This window comes from Equus quagga, chromosome 8, assembly GCF_021613505.1.
Source record: "Equus quagga isolate Etosha38 chromosome 8, UCLA_HA_Equagga_1.0, whole genome shotgun sequence".
NCBI lineage: Eukaryota > Metazoa > Chordata > Mammalia > Perissodactyla > Equidae > Equus > Equus quagga.
This window is the reverse complement of record NC_060274.1, coordinates 41,816,898-41,827,134: the sequence shown is the minus strand read 5'-3', so window position 1 is coordinate 41,827,134 and position 10,237 is coordinate 41,816,898. Positions and strand designations below refer to the sequence as shown.

General features: G+C 49.5%; 1 protein-coding gene across 1 annotated transcript in view; it reads right to left on the bottom strand.

Moving 5' to 3' along the window:
* ADCY1 (adenylate cyclase 1) overlaps positions 1-10,237 on the bottom strand; it is a 140,860-nt gene that overhangs the window by 87,423 nt on the left and 43,200 nt on the right. The window contains exon 4 of the mRNA XM_046670080.1: positions 4,016-4,127. Coding sequence (XP_046526036.1) covers positions 4,016-4,127 — 112 coding nt within the window. The remainder of the gene's footprint in view (positions 1-4,015; positions 4,128-10,237) is intronic.

Sequence of the window (10,237 nt, the reverse complement as noted above, 5' to 3'; positions counted from 1 at the left end):
ACACACTCATACACACACGATCACATGCATGTACACACTCACACACACGTACACATACACACATCAACATGTCTGTTACTTCAGCCAACCCACCACACGGCTCCAACTTGTGCAGCATCTGCTCCCTGGATTGTGTGCACTTCTCTTGATAAAAGTATTTAATCCAGTATCCCAAACACAAATAAGCGGCCTGGTAAAGAGCTAAATAGGGAATAAAAAGAGAAGTCTCTTAAACACCAACGAATTGAACAACAATTGAAGAAATGGATAAATTCCTAGAAATATACAGCCTATCAAGACTGAATGATGAAGAAATAGAAAATCTGAACAGACCAGTTACTAGGAAGGGGATTGAATCAGTAATCAAAAGTCTCCAAACACAGAAAAGTCCAGGACCAGATAGCTTTGCTGGTGAATTCTACCAAACATTTAAAGAAGAATTAATACCAATCCTTCTCAAACTCTTCCAAAAAGTAGAAGAGGTCTTGAGAACACTTTCAGACTCATTTTATGAGGCCAGCATCACCCTGATACCAAACCAGACAAGGACACCACAGGAGAGGAAAATTACAGGCCAATATTCCTGATGAAATTCTCAACAAACTATTAGAAAACTGAATTCAACACTACATTAAAAGAATCATACATCATGAGCAAGTGAGATTTACTCTAAGGATGCAAGGATGGTTCAATATCTGGAAATCAATCAACGTGATATACCACATTAACAAAATGAAAGTTAAAAATCATATGATCATCTCAATAGATACTGGAAAAGCATTTGACCAAATTCAACATCCATTTACAATAAAAACTCTTAACAAAGTAGGTATAGTGGGAATGTACCTCAATGTAATAAAGGCATGACAAGCCCACAGCTAACATCATAGTCAACAGTGAAAAGACGAAAGGTTTTTCTCCAAGATCAAGAGCAAGATAAGGATGCCCACTTTCACCACTCTTATTTAACGTAGTACTGGAAGTCCCAGCCAGAGCAATTAGGCAAAAAAAAGGCATCCAAATTGGAAAGGAAGTAGGAAAACCGTCTCTATTTGCAAATGACATGATATTATATAAAGAAAACCCTAAAGACTCCATTAAAAAAAAAACTGTTAGAACATATGAATTCAGTAAAGCTGCAGGATACAAAATTAATGTACAGAAATCTGTTGTGTTTCTACACACCAACAACAAATTATCAGAAAGAGAAATTAACAAAGGAATCCCATTTAAAATTACATCAAAAAGAATAGAATACCCAGGAACAAATTTAACCCAAAAAAAGAAGGCAAATCTTATGATTTGAGGAGACACTTGGAACACTGAGACATTCTGAGGGAGCATGTGATACCCGCAGAATAGGCCCAATGGACCCCGCGCCACAGGTACCCCAGGTGGTGGTGCAGACAGAAAGGGACAGTGGATGGCACAGCTGGGATGCAGCCCAAGAGGCCCCAGCTGGGCTGAGGTGAGGGCACAGGCCTCAAGCATCAGGTGGCACTCAAGGAGCCGCACCAGCAGCTGCTTTAAAAAGAAAGTGGCAAAGCGACAGCTGAAGTTGTATTCCAAGCCAATGAAGAAGAGGACAGGACAGGAAACCTCCAAGTCACCATTTCATCCTGGGAACAAGACCCAGACTGTGCTTTCCCGGGAGCCACGTCTCCACTACATGCTTTGCCATCAGGGGAGAGTCCATCTCTGCAGCCCCCGGAATTGGCCAGGCCCTGCATCTGCTCTGACAGCACAAGCAGACATGGGGCAGGTCAGCAGACTGCCTGCCACTGGGAATGCCACCATCCAGAAAAGAAGAGACAGATAATGGGACTTCTTAAAACCATGATACTGCCCTTCCTATGACACTGTTAAGAAAATAAACAGGCCAAAGCCAGGGAGAAAATATTTGCAAATTGGGTATCTGATGATGGATGAGTAGAGAATCTATAAAGGCTCCTGTACCTTCTTGTGGGTAGGGGGGCAGGGGCCGTTGTTAGAGACCTGGAGTTGGGGGGTCTCCTGGGGACAGTGGAGGGGCAGCCTGGTGACACCGCTTACCACCGAGTCACTGACCTAAGGAGGTCCCGACCCCTCGTGGACCATGATGCTGACCTCCAGCTGCTGGGAAGACAGATGGAAACGGGGCGATGAGGGGCGCAGCCCCTCCCATTGGCAGCACGTGCCCAGAGAAAAGGCTCCAGTGGGCCAAGGGGGACCCTCATCCAGAAGCTTCCTCATGAGGGGGTGGGAGGAAGGGGCAGGCCTGGGAAGGCTCCCGTGCACACTGGTAGAACCCTCTGCCAGTCACCAGCCCCTAACCTTCCTGCCGGGCACTGGACAAAACACTCATCTTGCCCCAAATGCAGAAGGGGCTAGAGCGCCTGCCGTGACAGCGAGCCACAGAGGCGGGCACAGGCCACACTCAGACCCTCCGCTCGTCCCTGATGCTTCCCCGAAAGCACAGTGTCTCTGTTTGGTGGGGCAGGAAACCCTGGAGACTTTCTCCTAGGAAGGCAAGGTGGCATCTGTTTGGACCAAGCCACAGCTGCGCTCCAGGAACAAGCGCAGTGGCTGCCCGGACACAGGCTGCCTGAGCATTGAAGCAGGGCAGCTCCCACCCTGCGAAACGCCTCCACAGCCAGAAGGAACTCAGCCCTGAGTGGAGAGCCAGCTTCCTACTTTCATCCTCAGGAAGATGAGCAGCCTTTCCCAAATGGGGTCCTGCAGAACACTGGCCCAGGCTATCCATGGGGTGCCACACGAGAAAGGGTTCCAACCCTGACCCACTCAGGAGCAAGCAGGGACCTTACAACTGGACATCTCAGGAGCCCTACTACCCCAGAGGGAATCTTGAGGGGGGCAGCGTCCACAATTGTTCAAACCCCCTCCCCATCCTACCTGTCTCCTTTACCTACCCAGGGGTCTGCAGCAGGCGGCCCAGTGGTCTCCCACCCACCCTTAGTCCCCCAGACTACTGTCAGGTACAGCCCACCTGGCTGTCCTCAGCCCAGTATGACTGCCACAACTCGGCCTACAGGTCTAGGGCAAGTTCTGGGGCGTGGTGTTCTGTGCTCCACCCAGGGGCAGGCCCGAGTCTGCAGCCCGCGTGGCCCCGTCACCAAGCTCTGCACGCAGGCGGCACTCTCCTCACGACTCCTGGCCGCTGCATGGGCCAGGCCCGGCTGTGGGTCCTCGCCTCACCTCCTTCTTCGGGGCACGCCCACTTTTTCTTCCAAGACCTCTACTGCCACCTCCCCTGAGAAAGGTTCTCTCCCTCCCGCTCACAACCACCCACTCAGGGCCCCTCTGCATCCACTTCTAGCGAGGCCAGACAGGAAGGTGAACTTGGCTCCATGTCCTCACATCCCCCGATGTCTTCTCAGGGCACAGAAGGTGGGTGTCGCAGGTGGGCAGCCTGCATGCTGCAAGCCGAAGCTGTTAGTCCGGGCTTGGCTTGACCTCTGCAGGACTTGGATGTGACCTGTCACAGAAAGGTCTCAAAACCCCAGCAAACAGCCTACCACAGTGAGGGGTCCTGGCATCATGAGCTGTCACCAACTGGCCCCCAGCAGGCAAGTTTCAAGGCCAGGTAGTGGCAGGCCCGGGGCAAGGGCCAGTGCAGACCTGCTCCACAGAGCCCTCCACCAAGGCAGGCCTTGGCAAGAGGCCGTGATGGCCAGCTACGTCTGCCACGGGGCAGAAGGCAGGGAGGTGGCCCGCAGGCAGATCTGGACCTGCACACAGCCTCACAACACAGCCAGCATCTCCCGCCTGGAACCCTTTATTGTACATGCTGAGGGCACCAGTGCAAGAATTTTCTTATCTGCAAATGCAACACTTATGTCCCAGGAAGCAAACCAATGAAGAGCGAGGCTAAAACAATGGGTGACTCACAGCCATGCTGGGCAAAACCGCTTCACAATCAGTCTAGGTCATACCTCTAACACGGGAATCCACCTGGCACGTCCTTACCCCAGAAGTAATTCAAATTACATTTGAACAAAGGGGAGGCTGCGCTTACCGTGGCCAATTCATCAAACTTGCCGAAGAGCTCGTTGAGGAGTTTCACCAGCTCCTGGGCCGTGCACTGAGACGCCAAGCCCGTGAAGCCCACGATGTCTGCGAAGAGGATGCTGCAAGAGAAAGGGGTGCCAGGCTGCCCTCCACACACGGACAGGAGCCAGCCTCTGAGACAACTTACAACCCCCTGGCATCACGTAGACATTCAGCTTTACAAGTCACCTTAAAATAGAGCTCCCCATTTATTCCTGGACACAGGCTGGAAATGAAGGCTGCTTTGTTCCCATTTTATAGGTGAGAAAATTGAGGCAGGGAGAAGCTGTGGTACTCCCACACAGACACAGAGGCAGTAAACACTGGAGCCATTCAGAGCTCCTGCTGACCCCTCCCAGGACACGGGGGAGCAGCTCCACGTCCATCCCTTTGTGAGATGGCCCCGTGACAGGGTCATGACCAGTGGCACGTGAGCAGAAGTGCCATCTTCTAAGAAGTGAGCAGCCCTTGGCACCCTCTTTTCCCCTCCTGCCGGCTGATGCAGGCAACACAAGGCTGGGGCACTGTCAGAGCTCACAAAGGATTACTGTGCTGCAGGAGGGGCCGCCCCTTGGCCAGCTACGAGGGCAGGGACCCACCTCTCTTGGGTAGAGCCTCTCTATGCCAGGTGTCCATTTACTACAGAGCCTGGGTCAGTCCAAACAACACAGTGCCTACCCACAGCGCAGAGCCATCTTCCAGGATACCACCAAGACTTTAAAAGTCTTAAAGAGTGAAACAACACAGTGGGACAGAGAGCTTTAGAAGAATGGAGAGCCCTCCCTGAGCCATGCACTTAGGAGAAGCTGGGGTCTTCCTGAAGAGTCCTCCAAGCGACCCAAGTCCCCATACGTGTGAGGGACGAGGGAGATATGACCAGGGGCCTATCTCAGGACAAGGCACCCCTCTGAACCCACATGGGAGAGGCCAAGGGGCCTGATCACAGAGCCGCTGGACCAGTGCCCAGGTGCCCCCTCCAGACCTCCCTCCCCAGGGGAAAGCGAGCCCCTCACTCTAGAAGACACTGCAAAGCTAACTTTTGTCACCAGGAGCCAAAAACATCCTCAGCCGTGAGGGACGAGGGAGATCATATACGTGGGGACACTGAAGGAGTCTGCGAGACCTGAATGTGCACCTCCAGTTTAAGTGGATAAAGAGGTGTGCAATTACAGTATTTTGCTTTTTTGACACAATTGTGTTCATATATTGATTCCTGATGCCAGATCTTAACTCAGATCTGCATTCGCAATAACATCTCATGCCAGAAAGCAGAGACCCACATCATATGCAGAAAGTGGGGGTCCTTGTTATAGGCAGGAGGCGAGGACCAGTATCATAGGCAGAGAGTGAGGGCTCGCATCATACACAGAAAGTGGGGACCCACTTTACACGCAGAAAGTGGCACCCACATCTCAGAGAGGCTTCTCCCTGATGAGGCCATCACCCCACCACATAGCACCCATGCCCCGCCCATCATGCGCAGAGAGCTGCCGTGTTTACCCCACAACAAGCCTCACGTCCTGTCATAATCCCCTAACTGCAGGACAGCATCCCTGAGACTGTGAGAAGCTTGAGGATGCCGACCCTGACTCGTACCTCTCACAGCATCTAACACAGAGCAAGGGGGATCAGTGTCTGTGTTCTGAGCGAATGAATGAATGAATGAGTCAAAACTGGGTGTCTAGGATATTAGAAGTGTCAGTAATTGATGCTGGGAAGCTGAGAAAAGGAACTGCAAGAGTTGGGGGAGAGAGATGACACAGTTTTCTTCTGTTTTGGTACAAAATTCAGGCTTATTTACATCCCGGAGAACCCGTCACTGTTTCCTTCCTTCTCCACTCTATAACTAATACTTCACTCGTGCACCTTTCTCTATCCACTGGCTTTTCAGTCTCCGGTCATTCATTCAGTTCCACGAACACCAACTGAGCGCTGCCAACCCCCATGCTAGGACAGCTCCGAGTGTTTGCCCTGCCTGTCCTCCTCCTCGACTACCTGTGGGAAACTTCCTCCGCTGAAGCACCCTGACACCCTCCATTCACAGAGGCAAGCACATGTGGAGGGCCTCATACATGCCAGATGCCTCTCCTCAGGAGCTCAACAGCCAGGAGTAGAAGGCTCAGAGCAGGGAGGGGCAGACACATCAACAATTTCAACAGAGTAGAAGCTTTGACTGCTTCTGTCGATTGCTCTTTTTATTCCAGTAAAGCAATGATATGGGAAGCCCAGAATTCTGCAGGAGGGCACGGCACCCACATCGCTGATGCAGCCAGGCTAGAGCAGGATCTGGAGGCCACCCAGGAATTATCCAAACAAAGAAGAAAGGAAGAAAAGAAGGAAGGAAGAAAGCAAGGAAGGAAGGAAGAAAGGAAGGAAGGAAGGAAAGGAGGAAGGAAGGAAGGAAAGGAGGAAGGAAGGAAGGAAGGAAGGAAGCAAGGAAAGAAGGAAGGAAAGGAGGAAGGAAGGAAGTAGGGAGGGAAAGAAGGAGGGAGAGAGGGAGGGAGGAAGGAAGGATTGGTTCAGAAGTACAAATAGCATGTGTAAAACTAAGATGGGTGAGAAACCATACAATGACTTGTCAAAAGCCAAGGGATGCAGACTGGTTAGGACGTTGGTACAAACAGTAAGCAGCAGAGCATGAGTCTCCAGGATGAGAGGCTCCTGAGAGTCATCCAACGAAGGGCAGGAGGGGTGCAGGGGTTAGAGCTCAGACTCCAGTGGGGCTGCCCAGCTCCAACATTTACAATAGGACTCCAGGCAACTTATCACACACTTCCACACGTCAGTCCTCTCTTCCGTAAAATGGGAACAAGACTAGAGTCCATCTCATGGAATTATGAAGGTTAAATGGATTAACAAACATAAAGCCCTTAAACTAATACCTTGCACCTGATAAGAGCTCAACAATTGCTTATAACTACTTATAATAATTTGTAAGTGTTATAATACAACAAATAGTTATGGAAGGATTTATGTGCTGGGCATTGTTCTAGGTGGTCAGGGTTTAGCAATGAACAAAAGATTCAAACATCGGTGCCTGCAAAAGGCTTCCATTCCAGTTGGGGGACATAGATGCTGACAGTGTATCAAAGGTGACAAGAGGGACTGTGGGGAAACATAAAGCAGAAAAGATGGGTGTGAAGCTGTGAGCGATGTTAACTAGGACTGGTCAGGCGACATTTGAGTCCTGAAGGGAGGAGGGAGGGGGCCATGAAGATACTGGGAGAAGAGGGCTCCAGGCAGAAGGAACAGCAGGTGCTGCTGCTGTGATTTTTGCTAGATACAGAATTCCTGTCTATTTAGTTCAGCCCTTGAGTGTGCCATCCCACTCCATGGTTTCTGATGCGAAATCTGCTTAAAACCTTATAGAGCCTCCCTTGTGTGTGAGGAGTTGCTTCTCTCTTGCTGCTTTCAAGAGTCCCTCCTTGTCTTTGGCTTTTCACAATTTGATTATGATGTGTCTAGGTATGGGTCTCTTTGAGTTTATTTTAATTGAGCTTCTTCAATGTATAGACTCATGTTTATCACCACATTTGGGACATTTTTGGCCACTATTTTTTCAAATATTCTTTCTGCCCTTTTCTCTCTTTCCTCTCCTCTGGGACTCTCACTATGAGTGTGTTGCTCCACTTGATGGTGTCCCCCAAGTCTCTCGGGCTCTGATCATTTTTCTTCACCCTTTTTTCATTCTGTTCTTCAGCCTGGGTAATCGCAATCAACCTATCTTCAAGTTCACTGATTCCTTCTTCAGCCTGCTCAAATCTGCTGCTGAGCTTCCCCCAACAAATTTTTCATTTTAGTTATTGCATTTTTCAAATTTGAAATTTCTACTTGGTTGGTTTTTTATAATTTATATTTCTTTATTGGTATTTTCTATTTGATGAAAAAGCATTCTCACACTTTCCTTTACTTAAGCACAGTGTGTTCTTTAAACATATTTAAAATAGCTGATTTAAAGTTTTATATGACAAGTCCAATGGCTGGGCTTCCTCTGGGACAGCTTCTGTTGATTGCTTTTTTATTCTAGTGTGAGCCATACATTCTTGTTTTCTTGCATGTCCCATATATTTTAATTGAAAACTGGATACCATAATGTGGCAACTCTGAAAATCAGGTAATTCCACCTCAGGACTTGTTGTTCCTGTTTGTTTATGTTATCATTTAGTGACTTTTCTGAACTAAATCTGTAAAGTCTGTATTCTTTGTTGTGTGAAGCCACTAAAGTCTCTGCTTCATTAGCTTAGAGGTCAGGTAATGACTGGACAGAAATTTCCTTACATGCCTGCAGCCAATAAGTCCCTCAGTCTCTGACAGTGAGGTTTATGTGCATATTGGGGCATGCCAGCAACACCCAGCCAGGCAGATTACAACTCTGCCTTAGCCTTCACTTCCTGCATGTGCAGAGCCTCATGGCCAGCCAGAGGTGAGAGCTGGGATCCTTCTCAGGCCTTTCTAGAGTATATGCACATCCCTATGCTTGTGCATGGTCTTCTGATTCCAAGAAATATTCCCAGAGCTATTCAAAGTACCTGATGAACATCTCATTCCTCAGTTTTTTCCTTTAAGTTTTTGAATACTTCGCTACTTGCCTCAACTGTTATCACTGCCAAAGGCAGCTCTGATGTCAAACAATTGCCACTGACTGTTTTCAACAAATGTCCTGGGGCAAAGGCTGTTCACACTAAGCTTTGAGTCAGCTCAAATAAAGACAGGCCTGTGAGTGGGTTTTTCCAGGGAATTTCCAGACTGTCAAATAATGACAGTTCTCTGAGAATGGAGCTTTGAAAGAGCAACAACCTGGTTCTGCCTCCTCCAGTGGCTACCAGGCTGCAGGTTTTCACTGTGACTGCAGCTACTGGTTTTCAGAGCTATCGTGGCACTGGGGAGATGGGAGGATGGAACAGGGCAAGTTAGAACTCAACAAAGCTCACTCTTCTTAGCAAGATTTACCTGTTTTTCTTAAATAAACATTCCTGAATTATTGCGAGACTTTGGTTAATTTCCAGTGTTCTGACAATGTTGATTCTGATCATTTTTGCCACTGTTGTCATTGCCTTTACGGAGGAGAGGATTTTCAGATATCTTTACTCCACCATTCCCAATGGCATCAGCAAGCTGACGTGTGAATGGTATACTGAGTTTAGACTTTAATTCTGGAGTGATGTGGAAGCACTGAAGGATTCTAACAAGGGTTGTAGGGAGGACAATGAGATGTTTGTATCTAGGCTGTAGAAAGACATTTCTGACCCCTGCTGGAAGGTGGCCAGAAGGGCTAGGATGGATCTAGTACCATGGGTGACAGGGAGCCTAAGCTTCCTCTCCTATCTCACAGCTGTTGTGCCTGCATCCAGCACATCAGTCCACTAGCTGCTGGGAATAAGGTTCCCACCAGGGAACATGGGGCAGATTTTTCGGCAGCCAAGGGAAGTGGTGACTCACCACACCTATATTTGCTGTCCCAGGTCAGAGGAGAGGGAGGGAAAGGCATTTGGGCACCCATGCAATAAGCCCCCCTCCACCTGAAGCCCCAGATGTCTGATTCTTTATCTGCTGTGGGAACTCTGCCCCCTTGAAGTGCTCCCTGGAACGTTCTGGTGGTTTGGTCTTCTCAGCAGGGGGCTGGGTCACTGTACTGTGTCCTTACCCAGTAAGGAGAGGTAGAGGACAAATAGGAAAAGTCTAGGCAGACGTCAGCATGAGCCAATCCCAGGTCCAGCCCCAGCCCTGCCAGTCACTGGCCAGGGAATCCTGCACACTCGCCTCACTTTGCTGAACCACTATTTCCTCACCTATAAGGTGGAGGTGACAGTTCCTGTGGATCACAAGGATCTGATGACATTAAACGAAACCAAGCATCCAGCAGGGAGGCCTGTCCTGCCTAGTCTCAAATGCTGGCCCCACACACTGGGCCTTAACTCCGCCTGACTTCATTGCACCCCTCTGCAGGAGGATGACACTGGTCCTCACCAAGAGGCACGATGATGGGAGTGGGTGCACTCACCAGACAGCAGTTAGCCACGCTGGCTGGCACACGGGGGTGGCAGGGGCCCTGATGGGGAGGGGCTGGCAGCAGCAGGCCTTGGTTCATTTCAGATGAATGAGTACCGGCTGTAGGGACCTGGTCTACAGCGCTTAACACACACAGAATGAGGCTTTTCTTATCCTTTTGTGTCTGCAGACGCCTAGGGAA